This window comes from Pongo pygmaeus, chromosome 12, assembly GCF_028885625.2.
Source record: "Pongo pygmaeus isolate AG05252 chromosome 12, NHGRI_mPonPyg2-v2.0_pri, whole genome shotgun sequence".
NCBI classification, from domain to species: domain Eukaryota; kingdom Metazoa; phylum Chordata; class Mammalia; order Primates; family Hominidae; genus Pongo; species Pongo pygmaeus.
The window spans coordinates 108,060,836-108,076,908 of record NC_072385.2 but is presented as its reverse complement, the minus strand read 5'-3'; the positions used below and the strand labels follow the sequence as shown (position 1 = coordinate 108,076,908).

The window sequence follows — 16,073 nt, the reverse complement described above, 5'->3', positions numbered from 1 at the left end:
TAAGATTTTTAGAAGACATTAATTCTTGCCCTCAAAAAAGCTCTTATTTAGGAAAGACAGATGGACAAATTCATTACAATACGATATTTTTAAATACAACCAAATTTTAAAATGCAAACTAAAGCAGCTCACGGCCGGGCACAGTGGCTCACACCTTTAATCCCAGCACTTTGGAAGGCCGAAGCAGCGGATCACAAGGTCAGGAGATCGAGACCATCCTGGCTAACACGGTGAAACCCCATCTCTACTAAAAAATACAAAAAATTAGCCGGGCGTGGTGGTACACCCCTGTAGTCCCATCTACTCAGGAGGCTAAGGCAGGAGAATCGCTTGAACCCAGGAGGCAGAGGTTGTAGTGAGCCAAGATCGCGCCACTGCACTCCAGCCTGGCAACAAAGCGAGACTCTATCTCCAAAAAAAAAAAAAAAAAAAATCTCACAGCAGGAAGTGATTAACTTATCCGGACATGAGTTCTCTGGAACTTAAAAACAGGGGCCAGGCGCAGTGGCTCACACCTGTAATCCCAGCACTTTGGGAGGCCGAGGCGGGTGGATCACGAGGTCAGGAGATCAAGACCGTCCTGGCTAACACGGCGAAACCCCGTCTCTACTAAAATATACAAAAAATTAGCTGGGCGTGGTGGCAGGCACCTGTAGTCCCAGCTACTTGGGAGGCTGAGGCAGGAGAATGGCCTGAATCCAGAAGGCGGAGCCTGCAGTGAGCCAAGATCGCGCCACTGCACTCCAGCCTCGGGGACAGAGTGAGACTCTGTCTCAAAAACAAAAACAAAACAAAACAAAAAAACAGGTCAGGTGCGGTGGCTCACACCTGTAATCTCAACACTTTGGGAGGCCGAAGCAAGCAGATCACTTGAGGTTGGGAGTTCGAGACCAGCCTGGCCAACATAGTGAAACTCCATCTCTACTAAAAGTACAAAAATTAGCTGGGTATGGTGGCAGGTGACTGTAATCCCAGCTACTCGGAAGGCTGAGGCAGGACATTTGCTTGAACCCGGGAGGTAGGGGTTGCAGTGAGCTGAGATCACGCCACTGCACACCAGCCTGGGTGACAGAGCGAGACTCCATCTCAAAAAAATAAAAATAAAAAAAAAAAAAAAATAGAAGTGAACTCAATTAAGTGAAGAAAGGTGTGGGAATTTCAGAAAAAGTAAGCAACAAAACAGGTATGTCCAGAAGAAATGGCATGTTTCATGAACCACTCGTTAACAGTGGAGCACTGGGCACAAAAGCAGCAACAGTAAAAGAGAACTGAACAGAGGCAAGGGCAAGATCATTATAAAACACTCTTAATGCCAGGCGATACGCCTTCAATTTACCTTACTGGCAGGTGAGGAGTTAGCAAAAAACTAAGAAAGAAACATGACAACGAGACTCACATTTTAAGATTATTCTAACAAAAACAGGGTGGTCAGATGGATTGGAGAGAGCTGTAATAGACAGGTAATGAAATCCAGTTTCGCAAACTACAGCAACTAAGGCACAGGAATTGGAAATGGAAATGAGAAAAGAGATTTCAAAAATCCATTAAGACTTTTAGTGGCAGGTGACCTTAAAAACACAGATGATGACTCTAGGTTTTTAAATTTTGATAAAAGAAAGGAAAATGAAATAAAAAAGGAAGAACATGTTTTGAAAAGTTGTATTTAGTTTTGTGCACAGGGTAATCTTTTACTTAATCACAGAAAACATCAAGTTAAAGTCGTATATCTCAAACTTAGTACTATTTAAAAGAAAAAAATCTCAGGGCTCACACTGTACCAGGTTAAGTTACAACATTTTACATTTTATATGAACATACACACAAATGATACTAAATTATACTAGGTATAAATCTCTTAGGCTTATCGCTCTTACACAATTACAAAAATAAAACATATTTACAATTTACAAATTTTTTTTTTTTTGAGACGGAGTTTCGCTCTTGTTGCCCAGACTGGAGTACAATAGCGCGATCTCAGCTCACTGCAACCTCCACCTCCTGGATTCGAGCGATTCTTCTGAGTACAGGCGCCTGCCATCGCACCTAGCTAATTTTTTGTATTTTGATTAGAGAAGGGGTTTTGCCATGTTGGCCAGCTTGGTCTCGAACTCCCGACCTCAGGTGATCCACCCACCTCAGCCTACAAAAGTGCTGAGATTACAGGTGTGAGCCACCGCACCGGGCTAAAATTTACAATTTAAATCCAATTTAGGCCACGCACGGTGGCTCACGCTTGTAATGTCAGCACTTTGGGAGGCTGAAGTGGGTGGCTCACTTGAGGCCAGGAGTTCGAGACCAGCCTGGCCAACATGGCAAAACCCCGTCTCCACTAAAATACAAAAAATTGTCCTGGTGTGGTGGCGCGCACCTGTAAGTCCCAGCTACTTGGGAGGTGGAAGCACAGAAATTGCTTGAACCCGGGAGGCAGAGATCATGCCACCGCACTCCAGCCTGGATGACAGAGCGAGACTCTGTCTCAAAAACAAAATAAAAATAAAAATGATATAAAAAAATTTTTTTAATCCAAATATAGGCTGGGCGCGGCGGCTCACGCCTGTAATCCCAGCACTTTGGGAGGCCAAGGCAGGTGGATCACGAGGTCAGGAGATCGAGACCATCCTGGCTAACACGGTGAGACCCTGTCTCTACTAAAAATACAAAAAAAAAAAAATTAGCCAGGCATGGTGGCGGGCGCTTGTAGTCCCAGCTACTTGGGAGGCTGAGGCAGGACAATGGCGTGCACCCAGGATGCAGAGCTTGCAGTGAGTCGAGATCGCGCCACTGGACTCCAGCCTGGGTGACAGAGCGAGACTCCATCTCAAAAAAAAAAAAAAAATCCAATATCAAACAATGAGCTTCCATTTTAAGTAAAAATTGAACTAACGTTGGACTGTTAACTACATCACAATGGTCTTAAATCCAACTGCATGAAACCTGAGATGTGCTCTGTGGACACATGTAACCACATTTTCTTATTCAAACTATGGTGAAACCTTCATTCCATTAATGCACCATGATGACAGCTGTGACCTTTACTTGGTACAAACGCATTATTTCCCTATTGTCTGCCTACTCCATTAAATATGGATACCAAAATCACACAGAAAATTAAAAATATACGATTTTTAAGGTTGTCATTAAAGCTTAAGACTTCAATTTTCTTTTCTTTTTCTTTTTTTTTTTTTTTGAGGTGGAGTCTCATTCTGTCGCAAGGCTGGAGTGCAGTGGCGCCATCTTGGCTCACTGCAACCTCCGCCTCCCGGGTTCAAGCGATTCTCCTGCCTCAGCCTCCCAAGTAGCTGGGACTACAGGTGCATGCCACCATGCCCAGCTAAGTTTTGTATTTTTAGTAGAGACGAGGTTTCACCATGTTGGCCAGGATGGTCTCCATCTCTTGACCTCGTGAGTCGCCCGCCTTGGCCTCCAAAGCGCTGGGATTACAGGCATGAGCCACTGCACCTGACAAAACTTCAATTTTCATAGACAACTTTCAGAATCAGCAAATTCCCTATGAGAGGTCTATAAGAAATCTAGTTTGAAAAATCATTTTCATTAAAACTTTGTCATTTACTATCTTTTATCTGCTAGAAAACAGAGCTGAGGAATACATATGAAGCAATCCAATACTAAGACTGAGAAATGGTTGCCCCTCTTGTCCCCCACATCTCTTCTCAAGGTATGACTTTTATATTCCAAACAAATAACAGACAGCTTTTCACCTGGCAAAAGTATCCTTAATTTTTTGTCAGAAATAAACATATCAATATTTACTTTTTTAAAAGAACTTGAGACAGAGTCTTGCTCTGTTGCCCAGGCTGGAGTGTACAGGTGTGATCTCAGCTCACTGCAACCTCCACCTCCCAGGTTCAAGTGATTCTCCTGCCTCAGTCTCCCGAGTAGCTGGGATTACAGGCGCACGCCACCACGTCCAGCTAATTTTTTTTTTTTTTTTTGAGACAGAGTTTCGCTCTTGTTGCCCAGGCTGGAGTGCAATGGCGCAATCTCAGCTCACCACAACCTCCGCCTCCCAGGTTCAAGCAATTCTCCTGCCTCAGCCTCCCAAGTAGCTGGGATCACAGGCATGCGCCACCATGCCTGGCTAATTTTGTATTTTTAGTAGAGACGGGGTTTCTCCATGTTGGTCAGGCTGGTCTCGAATTCCCAACCTCAGGTGATCCACCCGCCTTGGCCTCCCAAAGAGCTGGGATTACAGGCGTGAGCCACCGCGCCTGGCCCTAATTTTTGTATTTTAAGTAGAGACAGGTTCTATCTATTAAAAAAAAAAAAAAAAAGAGAATTGTATTGTGCTGTAGAGTATTCTAAGACCTCTTTTATGTGTGGAAACTTCAGGAGGCTGGCAGAAAAGTAGAAGGCCAGGCGCAGTGGCTCACACTTGTAATCCCAGTGTTTTGGGAGGCCAAGGAACAAGGAGAGATTGAGGCCTGGAGTTTGAGACCAGCCTGGGCAACATAGTGAGACTCTGCCTCTACAAAAAACAAAACAAAAAAATCTTAAGTAAAGGTGTTGAAAAGCTGCAAGTGGGATAAGTATAGGTAAAAAAAAGGTATGAAATGAGAAAAATGTGAAAGACGACAAAAGAAAGTTATATCTCCTCCCACCAGTCTTTCCTGCCCTCTAAATAAATCCCACAAATGCCCTAATCTGCTTAAAACAGATACGTTATTATCTCCTGCCTAAAAATTCTCTATTACTCCTAGAAAATACTTGTCAGCCCAACTTCTATAACCCTCCACATTTTGGCCCCAACCGACCTTTTCTGGTTTTGTCTTCCATTATGCTACACAACACTCACAGGTTAATTAGCCATGCATCAAACACAACCTGCATTTTTCGGTCTTTCCTCTTTTCAGCTCTTCCCTCTGCCTGGAATGCCCTTGCTTATCATTCACTTGTAAATACTTTATCCATCATCCTAGAATACCCAAGTCAAACCTTCTTTGAGACAACCCTGCTCCACCAGACTCCCAAATTTTAGTATTACTATTAGATTGCCATTATGCAGCTTCAACAACACAGATTCATTTTATTTATAAGTTTTATTATCATACAGAATAAAACAACACAAATTTATCTCACAGTCTCAAGTGTATCAGGATTGTGGGTACAGGTTAGCTGGGTCCTCTACTTAGGATTTCATGGTTACATCCATTTCTTACAAAATTTGTCAGAACCTCTCAAATCAGACAGGAAACTAGTCACTATAAATCAATAGCAAAACATTTAAAATGTTGTGTACCATTTAGAAATAAGTAACTAACACCATTGAACACTTATTTGAAATTCAATATGGCTAAGCCAGGTACTGAATAATTCAAGTATCAGTGAGTTAAAGGTTAAAGATGACATGGGCCATCAGGCTGTGAACGCCATGAAAGTCCATTCTAGTATCAACTGCTAATTAAAGTCAGTAGCCAAGAAATTTTCAAATGAAAAGTCTCTCACAACATAATTTTTGCCAAAAGATGGATCAACTTACTCAGAGGATACTATAATTAGCAAGTTTTACAATGCCCTCTGATACCCAAGATGAACTAACTACATTCGCATTTACCGTTAACCAATTTTAGTTCTGTCAAGCAAGGTCAGACTTAAGAATTATCACAGATATTTCCCAAGGTCCAAATGTAACTCAAAAGAATCTTTGGAGGCAAATATCTTGGTGTGTCTTAGCATAATTTTCTTTCACAAAGAAAGAGATGCTCAACCAGTTTTCATGGCAAACAATACTTAATATATCTGACTAGGTTTATTCAAATTATCCTCTCTTAAAAGCAAGAACAGGCTGGCAGCAATGGCTCACACCTGTAATCCCGGCATTTTAGGAGGCCAAAAGGAGAGGACTGCTTGAGCCCAGGAATTCAAGACCAGCATGAGCAACATGCTGAAACTGTATCTCTACAAAAAATACAAAACATTGGCCAGGTGCAGTGGCTCACGCCTGTAATCCCAGCACTTTGGGAAGCCGAGGTGGGTGGATCACCTCAGGTCAGGAGTTCGAGACCAGCCTGACCAATATTCACCCGTCTCTACTAAAATTACAAAAATTAGCAGGGCATGGTGGCATACACCTGTAGTCCCAGCTACTCAGGAGGCTGAGGCAGGAGAATCGCTTGAACCTGGGAGGTGGAGGCTGCAGTGAGCCGAGATTACGCCACTGCACTATAGCCTGGGCAACAGAGCAAGACCCTGCTTCAAAAAAAAAAGTGAAAAAAATTATAAATGATCTGTATGTTAAATAATCAGGGACCAATTTTTTTTAATGATAGTATATCCAACAACAATGAAATACTAAAAAAAAAAAATGAAAAGAATAAGGCATTAGCCTGGCGTGGTGATGCATATCTGTGGTCCCAGCCACTTGGGAGGCTGAGGTGGACAACAGCTTAAGCTCAGGAGTTTGATGCTGTAGTGCACTACATAGTCTTTAAGATGAAAGAAGCATTCATTAACTTATAGAAGGTCTTTATTACAGAATCTCCACTCAAGCCACAGTTCACCATGAAAGCTAACAACTCAGGCATCTTCAGAAGATGTAATACAGCCTGGGTGGGCAACATAGTGAGACCCCATCTGTACAAAAAATAAAAATTTTTATTAACCTGGCGGCCGGTGCAGTGGCTCACACCTGTAATCCCAGCACTTTGGGAGGCCAAGGCAGACGGATCAAGAGGTCAAGAGATTGAGACCATCCTGGCCAACATGGTGAAACCCCATCTCTACTAAAAATACAAAAATTAGCTGGGCATGGTGGTGCGTGCCTGTGGTCCCAGCTACTCGGGAGGACTGAGGCAGGAGAATCACTTGAACCCAGGAGGCAGAGGTTGCAGTGAGCCAAGACTGCGCCACTGCAGTCTCATTCTGTCGCCAGGCTCCGTTTAAAAAAAAAAAAAAATTAACCTGGCCTGGTGGCACATCCCTGTCGTCCTGGCTACTCAGGAAGCTGAGGCAGGAGGATTGTTTGAGCCCAGGAGGTCAAGGCTTCAGTAAGCCGTGACTGAATGCCACTGCACTCCAGCCTGAGTGACAGAGCAAGACACCACCTCAAAAAAGAAAAAAAAGAAATGAATAAGGCAGATATTAAATACACAAGTAATGACATGAAAAGATATCCATGATATTCATAAAATAAAGTTATAGAATTTCATGTAAAATAAAGGTATACCTGTTTGTATATGCAAGATAAAAAAAAATCCAGAAAGCCATATGTAACTATCAACCAGAGTTAATTTCAGTATGGTAAGTAAATATTTTCAACATTTCAGTATGCAGACTTTCACTTAATTCCTGTTTTCAGTATACTGACTCATCTAGGATTAACTCTTTACATACTTCTACTTGTTTGTTGTTTTTTTAAAAAATAATGAGCCTATATAACTTGAATAGGAAATAAATTTAAAGCAAATAACACTTTTAAAATCATAGAGTTCTAAAATTTAGCTCATTCAATAACCTTTTAACAATAGTAAAAACATAATAAATCACACTGTACTACAAATACTAAATTAAAAAATATCATAAACTATATGGATGGACTCTATGAGATGTAAAAAGAAAGAATACAGAAATAGAGGGGTATTCGGAGTTCTTTTGTAAACAGGACAAAGATAGCAAGTTTAGTTGTATCTTCCACACTGGCCTCCTTCCAGACAGCTTTTGCAGAGGGGGGAAAAAAAATGTCCCACAGCAAAATTGTCCAGCCTCTCAAGAGTAGACAGAATCTGTGGATGGGGAAGCAGAAAGGACTTTGGCAAACCTGAGGTTATTTTCTCAACGCCTTTCAGAATTCCACAAGAGATGCAGGAGTAGCAGCAGCACCTTTCATAGAAATTTTTAATTTAAGTGTTCAAAAAAGATTCTGCTTTTTTTCCCCCCTTCAACAAACTAGGAGGCTTGTGGGCTTTCAGGATAGAGGAATAAAAACAGATCAGAAAAAATTATGAAATTAACACAAAATTTTATTTATTTTGGTTTTTGAGACGGAGTTTCACTCTTGTTGCCCAGGCTGGAGTGCAATGGCACAATCTCGGCTCACCGCAACCCCGCCTCCCGGGTTCAAGTGATTCTCCTGCCTCAGCCTCCTGAGTAGCTGAGATTACAGGCATGCGCCACCCACACCTGGCTAATTTGAAATTAACACAAAATTTATGCAGGAGAACTTTAAATAATATGGCAAGAGGGAAAGATCACTCAAGCAAAAGTGTTACATCAAGTCACCTTGTACTAACAGACTTGCAGAAAGTAATTTCATGAATGTAAATACACGGTTGTTTTGAAAATTATGCATCAGAGCAGTTCCTCAATTTTTCTGAAAATTAAAGAACTTTTTATTAAACTCTTGGGTGAAAAGGAGAAATAAATTATAGAATTTCAGAAAAACAATGAGTGAAAATTTTGCATAACAGATCTATGGGATAAATGTAAAGCAGAGATCAGAGGAAAATTCACAAGACCAAAGAGCTACATAAATTAAAAATCAGCAGGGCACAGTGGCTCACGCCTGTAATCCCAACACTTTGGGTCCATTGCGAGAGCCCAAGAATTTGAGACCAGGCTGGGCAGCATGGCAAAACCCCATCTCTACAAAAAATACAAAAATTAGCCAGGTGTGGTAGTGTGTGCTTGTGGTCCCAGCTACTTGGGAGGCTGAGGCAAGAGGATCCCTTGAGCCTGGGAGGCAGAAGCTGCAGTGAGCTGAGATCGCACCACCGCACTCCAGTCTGGGCAACAGAGCGAAACCTTGTCTCAAGGGAAAAAAAAAAAATTAAAACTTAAATAAATTCCCAACTCAAATAGCTAGAAAGATAACAAAGGAAACCAAAACAAAGTCTAAGAGTAAAATTGTAAAGGTATAAGTGAAAACTAATAAGGTCAGAGAACAGAAAAACAATTCATAAACAAAATCTGTTTATTTGGGGGAAAACAAAAGCATCCAACAAAACAGATAAATCACCAGAAAATTAATAAAGAAGACAGTAATACAAATATACAAAGTAAGCATTGATAACGGAGAAATAACTACAGAGGGGAAAAATTTTAAATTCTAAGAGATTATTTTCCATAGCTTTAGGCAAATAAATTTGAGAATCTCTATTATATGGATAATTATTAATGAAAATACAGTTTACTAAAATTAAAATTGACCCTAGTAGAGAGAGGATGCTTAAGCAAACTAAGTTCCACAGAATAGACAAAATTATCAAGGAATTAGCTCACCAAAAAGCACTGAGCCCAGACGGTTTCTCAGGAGAATTTTTTTTTCCCCCAGAAGTCTCTATTTATTGGCTCTTGGGGGGTTGTAAGTTCTTTGTTTTTTCCCCAATAGTTTTTGGGGAACAGGTGGTGTTTGGTTACATGGATAAGTTCTTTAGTGATGATTTCTGAGATTTTGGTACACCCATCACCCGAGCAGTGTACACTACCCAATGTGTAGTCTTTTATCCCTCATCACCCTCCCACCCTTTCCCCGCCCAGAGTCCCCAAAGTCCATTCCATTATTCTTATTCCTTTGCATCCTCATAGCTTAGCTGTCACAGTTTCTCAATTTTTAGCCCATGCCAATGCTTTCTCACTAATTTTTATGTAATCCATAAGCCAAGAATCTGCCCAGTTTTACTTTCTATAATTTGTATTATAAAAATTGGACAGGTGCAGTAATCTCAACTACTAGGAAGGCTGAGGCGGGAGAATCGCTTGAAACCGGGAGGCAGAGGTTGCAGTGAGCTGAGATTGCACCACTGCTCTCCAGACTGACAACAGAGTGAGACTCTGTCTCAAAAAATAATAATATTTCCATTTTCTACACTTCCTATATCAAAGTAATTAGCCTATCTTTCTTTAATAGAAATTTTCTATCTTCTACCTTATTTTCTAAAGTTAAATAAAGATGATTAGTATTTGATGACATCCTGAGGATTTTAGCAGTGACAAAAGTTTTAAGTGACAAAAACTAAAATCTTGTGTACATTCAAAATAATTAACCAATACATTAAGTCTACATATTTAAAAAAAAACAAAAAAAAACTACTTCTTCAGTCTACAAATTATATTCCAAAGATCTACACTACAGGTTATGTTCCTCATCTCTAACACCCACACCTGGTTTCTCATATTTTTTTTTTTTACCATTTTCCTCCCAAAAAAACACCCAATGGCCCTTAAGTGTATAATCTCTAAAGTCTGCCTCTCTATCCCTTCCACCTACAATCACACACACTTGTCCTTTTGGGACTCTTTCGCCTTTTAATGCTTTTCTAGCCATGGGTAAGGAGAGAAAAGTCAAAAGGCAAACAAGATCAATAAGACTGCTATTTTCAAAGTTCTGCTTTGCAAAAACTGCTAAAATCCTCAGGATGTCATCAAATATTTAGATGATTCATCTTTTTAATGAGCCTAATTTTGAACATAGTTCTAAAGTCAATGCAGGCAGGATGCAGTGGCCCACATCTGTAATCCTAACACTTTGGGAGGCTGAGGCAGGCAGATCACTTGAGTCCAGGAGCTCAAGACCAGCCTGGGAAACTCAGCGAGACCCTGTCTCTACAAAAAAAGTTTAAAAATTAGCTGTGGGCCCGGCGCAGTGGCTCACGCCTGTAATCCCATCACACTGGGAGGCAGAGGTGGGCAGATCACTTGAGTCCAGGTGTTTGAGACCAGCCTGGGCAACATGGCGAAACCCCACCTCTACAAAAAATTAAAAAATCAGCCAGGTATGGCAGCGCATGCCTGTAGTCCCAGCTACTTGGGAAGCCTGGCAGGCAGAAGTTGCAGTGAGCCAAGATCACACCACTGCATTCCAGCCTGGGCAACCAAGTGAGACCCCGTCTCACACACAAAAAAATTAGCTGGGCATGGTGGCACATGTGTGTCGTACTAGCTACTCCATAGGCTAAGGAGGCAGGAGCCCTTGAGCCCAGGAGATGGAAGTTGCAGTGAGCCATGATCCCAAGACTGCACTTTAGCCTTGGTGACAAAGTGAGACCCTGGTTCAAAAAATAAAGTCAGTGTAATGGTTCTCAATATCCCTGGTTAGCTACAAGTTTTCAAATTTAAATTGTACTAAACACTACACTATTTATCTCTCGCTCAAATCATTCATTACCACCATCACTACTGCCCTTAAAATTTAAAACATACAGCTGAGTATAGTGGACCACACCTATAATATCAGCACTTCGGCAGGCTGAGGCAGGAGGATCACTTGAGCCCAGGAGTTTGAGACCAGCCTGAGCAACATAGGGAGACCCTCTCTCTAAAAAAAAAAACAAACATTTTTTTAATTAGCTGGGAGTGGTGGAGCACACCTGCAGTCCCAGCTACTCAGGAGGCTGAGGCGGGAGGATCGCTTGAGGGGTGGGCTGAGGTTGCCATGAGCCGCCATTGTGGCAGTGCACTCCAGCTTGGGCAACAGAGCAAGATCCTGTCTCAAAAAAAAGAAAAAGTAAAACATATGAAACTGTTAACTAAATACTAGAATGCTTTTTATAACTAGCATATTTAAATAAGACAAATTTAAGATCAACAGGGAGGCAGTCCAGTGTAGTGAATGCACATTCAAGATCAGGTGAATCACAGCTCCATCACCTTTCTCTGGTGTCCTTAGTTACTGGAGCCAGCGTACACATTTAAGTTCATTTTATCAGCCTTTCGGCATAATCTACTATTATATAATAATCATGAAGCCAAGCACAGTGGCACATGCCTATAGTCCCAGCTACTTGGGAAGCTAGGGCAGGATGATCACTTGAGCCCAGAAGTTCAAGGCTTTAGTGCACCACTATCACACCTGTGAAGCCATTGCACTCCAGCCTGGGCAGCATAGCAAAACGATTCTAAATAAATAAATACAATTATAATAATAATGATAATAATTATGAATCTTACTATTTTGCTTATAGTAACCTTACATCAAACCATGTAGCTCTCCCACATAAATACACACACCCCGTATCATACCAGTATCACATATCTACATTTAATGCGTTGAATATATCTATTGGTATATTACTGGTCAGGAAAACAACCTTATTTTAATAGTACTCTCTAAAACATGATAGCTCTACAATGGAGGTATCAAAAACACATGAAATAAGAAACAGACACTTGCTTCCTTGATGAAACTGTTCCTCCAACACTTGACATCCTAATGCCTAAGAAATAAGTTTAAGCCTTAAAACCTCTTTTCCTATTCCTCTGGATCTAAATACTAGCATTCTTATTTAGGTCAAAGTTACTTTCATTTGTCAACTCACTAATTTTCTGATTTCATTATTCTGCAGTCTGAAATATTACAAATGTACCTTTGCCCGGTCCTTCTTTAATTTTCATCTATTTATCCTAAAAACAGAAATATTTTGAACGCCGAGATTTAGTTTAATCCCCTCACGTATAAGTAATAAAATAACCCCCCAAAATTAAGAGTGTTTTCTAGATTTTGGCTACTAGAAAAAGAAAAACTTTAGTGTCATCATTCTCTTTCTAAAACACATTTTCACTGAGACTGGGGCTTTATGTATTTGCCAGAATAAAAGAAAAATACCAAGCTACTAATATACTGGTCCCCTCAGGAACTCTACTGATCAAAGTAGTCTTTCCATCTTTTAAATACTATTTTTCACATAGCTAGCTAGGGCATGAAATGGGCAAATATTACTAACATAGGAAAAGCTAAGTAGATGCAGACTAATTTTTCCTATTTGTCACAATCTCCCAAAGACTATTTTATCAAAGGGATCATAATTCAAAAAACACTCCTAAGATTCTAGAAACTTGTGTAATATTAGTGCTTTGAGAGGCCAAGGGCAGGAGGACTGCTTGAGCCCAGGAGTTCAAGACTAGCCTAGCCTGGGCAACAACAAGACCCTGTCTCTACAATATATTTTTAATTAAAAAAACAATTTTAAAGACCCTAGGAACTTAAAATTAATTAGCATAAATTAGGGTCCAGGTCTGCTTACCTATAATTAAATTTATCATGCTTCTTTTATTAACAGAAAGAGGTCTTGAGGTATACTGAGAGTAAAACAGCCTTCTGTGGGGATGCAACCTCTACACCTTCAAAAAAAGTATAGTAGTCTTATCTTTTAGAGGGAAACTACTAGCACAGGAAGATATACGAAGATATGTTGTAAGTGAAAACACCAAGTAAAATGTGCTATTATTTCTTAACTTTTTTACATTTCCAACTAAGAGAAATACAAATTGAAGACTCATCAACCTCCTAATGCATAAAGTTTACAAAACAAATGCACAAAGTTTAGAAACAAATGCACAAGACTGAATAAACAGTATGACCTAGATTTGGGGAAATAAAGAGACTAGATGGTAATATACCAAATGTTAGCTGATACAGCCAAGAGGTGAAATAAATGTGATTTTTAAAAAATGTTCTTCTTTACACTTTTTTATAATTTTCCAAATTTCCCCACAGTGAACATTACTTTTATATTAAAAAAAAAACTCATTAAAAAATAAACCATATGGCATCTAACAAGGGTTCACTAAGAAGGGCTACGTTGTCGAAGTATTACTGGCATTACTCACCATTAAAGGGGTGAACACCTCTCACTTTCCACTATTAAAATGCTGCTGTTTAATGCCCTATTACTTTTCTGCTACACCCTCAACGATGGTATGAACTTCACTATCTCCTACCATTTCATTTCTGCATACAACATGCTTTTAATTTTTTCTTAAAATATGGTAAAAGTTCTCACTAATCCTCAATATTCCACTTTTTAAAATCTACCTCTAAATTTCGTCATAACAGAATTAGGGGGAAAAATTGTTTTACCCACTAATTACAACTTCATTAGGCCACCACCACTTTGGCTAGGGTAACGTGAAGGCCGGGTAAACTACACGTCCCACCATGCATTGCTGCCTTGTTCAGAGTAGGTCTCTACGGAAACAGGAAAAAAAAAATTCTACAAGTCCCACCTGTTACTTCGTTTCTAAACACCTCCTGCACTTTCGGCTCCAACACCAAACAAAAACAAAAGCCTCGTGATCTCATGTCTGCTCCGGGAGCCAGACAAGCAGGGGGCCCGGGGTCATAGGCACGTCCGCTGTAACGGGTAAATTCTATCCAGCTCCAGCGCTCCCCTCTCCTTTCCGGGGCTGGATGCACGCACAAGCCTTCTCCTATCTGCATCCAATGGGGGCTCTCCAGCCGCACAAGGGAGAAGAACCGGTTACCGTGCAAGCACCACAGACTTCCCCGTGCCGGGGCGGGGGCTACCACAGAGCGGAGGTGATATCGACTCGACCCCAACAGACAGCCTCAAAACACTGAGAGGACTCGCCGCAGACGCCGAGAGACGCCACGGCCCCGCGGCTATCACGTTCCGCCGGGCGCCTCCATTCCCACAGGGATCACAACCCCGACACTAACCGCCGCCCTCTCCGCGCGGTTTTGTGCCCCTTCAGCCGGGTCGCTGGGCCAGTGACCTCCCTTTCCCTGCGACTGGCGGGCGACAAGGGAACAAAATCCTCCCGGCCTTCCCCTTCGCTCCCTCCCCCTTACCGTCTTGGCGGCCTCCGCCCAGGTCCTGCCCTTCTTCCTACGTCCCTTTTCCCTCATGTCGGGTCTTGAACTGACTGGGAGGCTCCCGTGTCCGGGCTCCGGCCGCCCTCCCTGCCTGCTGTGCCCTGCGCTGCTTTTCCCGCGATGCCGGGAAAGGTGGGAGAAAAGGGAAGTCAGGCCGGGGGGGCACCCAAGCAGAGGAAGCGGCGGGGTGGTGCGCGGGGGGGGTCTATGGGGCGGCCGGTCCTCCTGCTGCCGTTGCCACTGCTACCGCCGCTGCCATATTGGGTTCTTACTGTACAGGCTGCCGCTACGGTCATGTGACCGCTCCCGCGCGGCCGTCACTACTGTACGCAGCCGGCCGCGCGAACGAGCGCGGGCGCGCCCCCGCCTCCCAAGCCCGGCCGCTGAGCTATCGAGCCGGCGGTCTGCGGTACCTCGCCACGCCCCCACCCTTCCGGTCTCCGCCTCTCCGCAGGAGCATGCGCGCGAGGGAGGCCCCGGCAGTAGCTAGAGTCTGACGCCCGGCGCTCACACCTACAGCGAAAATCTGCCTGCGGAAGCGGAACCTGTTCCATCCGGGAAAGCTTACTGAGCGGAACCCCCCTCGTGCGAGGCGCTGCACAGGCTGTGTAGACCTGGGGAGCTGACCTCTTCCCTCAGTGGGTGGCTCTGCCAACTATCACTTTAGATAAGCCCAGCGTTTGTGTTTTCTCATTTATTTGCATTTTTACAGAGGTTATCTTTTTGAAGATAGGCAACAATTCTCGTCTGCCTATTAACCCCATTCGATAGGCGAAGCCACTGAGATTGAGTGACTTGCCAAGCTCACAAGTCTGGGATGTAGAGAAACCAAAAATCAAATTGCCAGCTGCAGAGCCCTTCCCATCTCCCCAGAATGCCTCAAACTTAGGTGACTTTGTTTTTAAGGCCACCAGTAACTGCATCCACGCTTTTATATGTGAAGCTACTCATCAATGACAGAAATGGTGTCTTCTTTATTTCGGTGAGCTCAGTCCCTAGCATAGTGCCTGTACATATCAGGCGCCCAGTAAATATTTGCTGAATGATTCACCTATTTCTGTGGTCAGAGACCATTATTTGTAGTATCCATAACAGCCTTTTGAAAAATCCAGAATGTGGCACCTTCTCTTATATCATCTATGCCTTGATACCTTGCAAAGTGAGAAGAATGTAGTAACACCTGCTAATCTCCCAAATCCACTTGCTTCCAGAAGCTGCTTCCAAACAATCTAGTAAATTTACTATAGTGTGAAATAGGACTGAGGATTGGATTGCCTCTTGGGAAGAAAGACAGGTGAGAGCAATACTTAAAGTTTATGGATGCATTTCAGAAGTTCATGGACTCCCCAAAATTATGAACTATATTTTGTGTGTTATATGTGAATTTTTCAAGAGGATTCATAACTTTTCCTCCATTTTTCAAAAAGGATCTGTTGTGCCAAAAAAAAGAAAAAAAAAGACATTAAAGGGAGTTTGAGAGGCCATCTAGAAGTATCTAGATACTTCC

The 16,073-nt window shown here is 42.2% G+C and overlaps 1 protein-coding gene across 1 annotated transcript in view; it reads right to left on the bottom strand.

Annotated features, from left to right (window-relative positions):
- The window catches only part of ASXL2 (ASXL transcriptional regulator 2), a 149,371-nt gene extending 134,418 nt beyond the window's left edge, over positions 1-14,953 (bottom strand). Inside the window, exon 1 of the mRNA XM_054475154.2 lies at positions 14,543-14,953. Within this exon, the coding sequence (XP_054331129.1) occupies positions 14,543-14,599 (57 nt within the window). The 5' untranslated portion in view covers positions 14,600-14,953. The remainder of the gene's footprint in view (positions 1-14,542) is intronic.
- Positions 14,954-16,073: the final 1,120 nt, after the last annotated feature.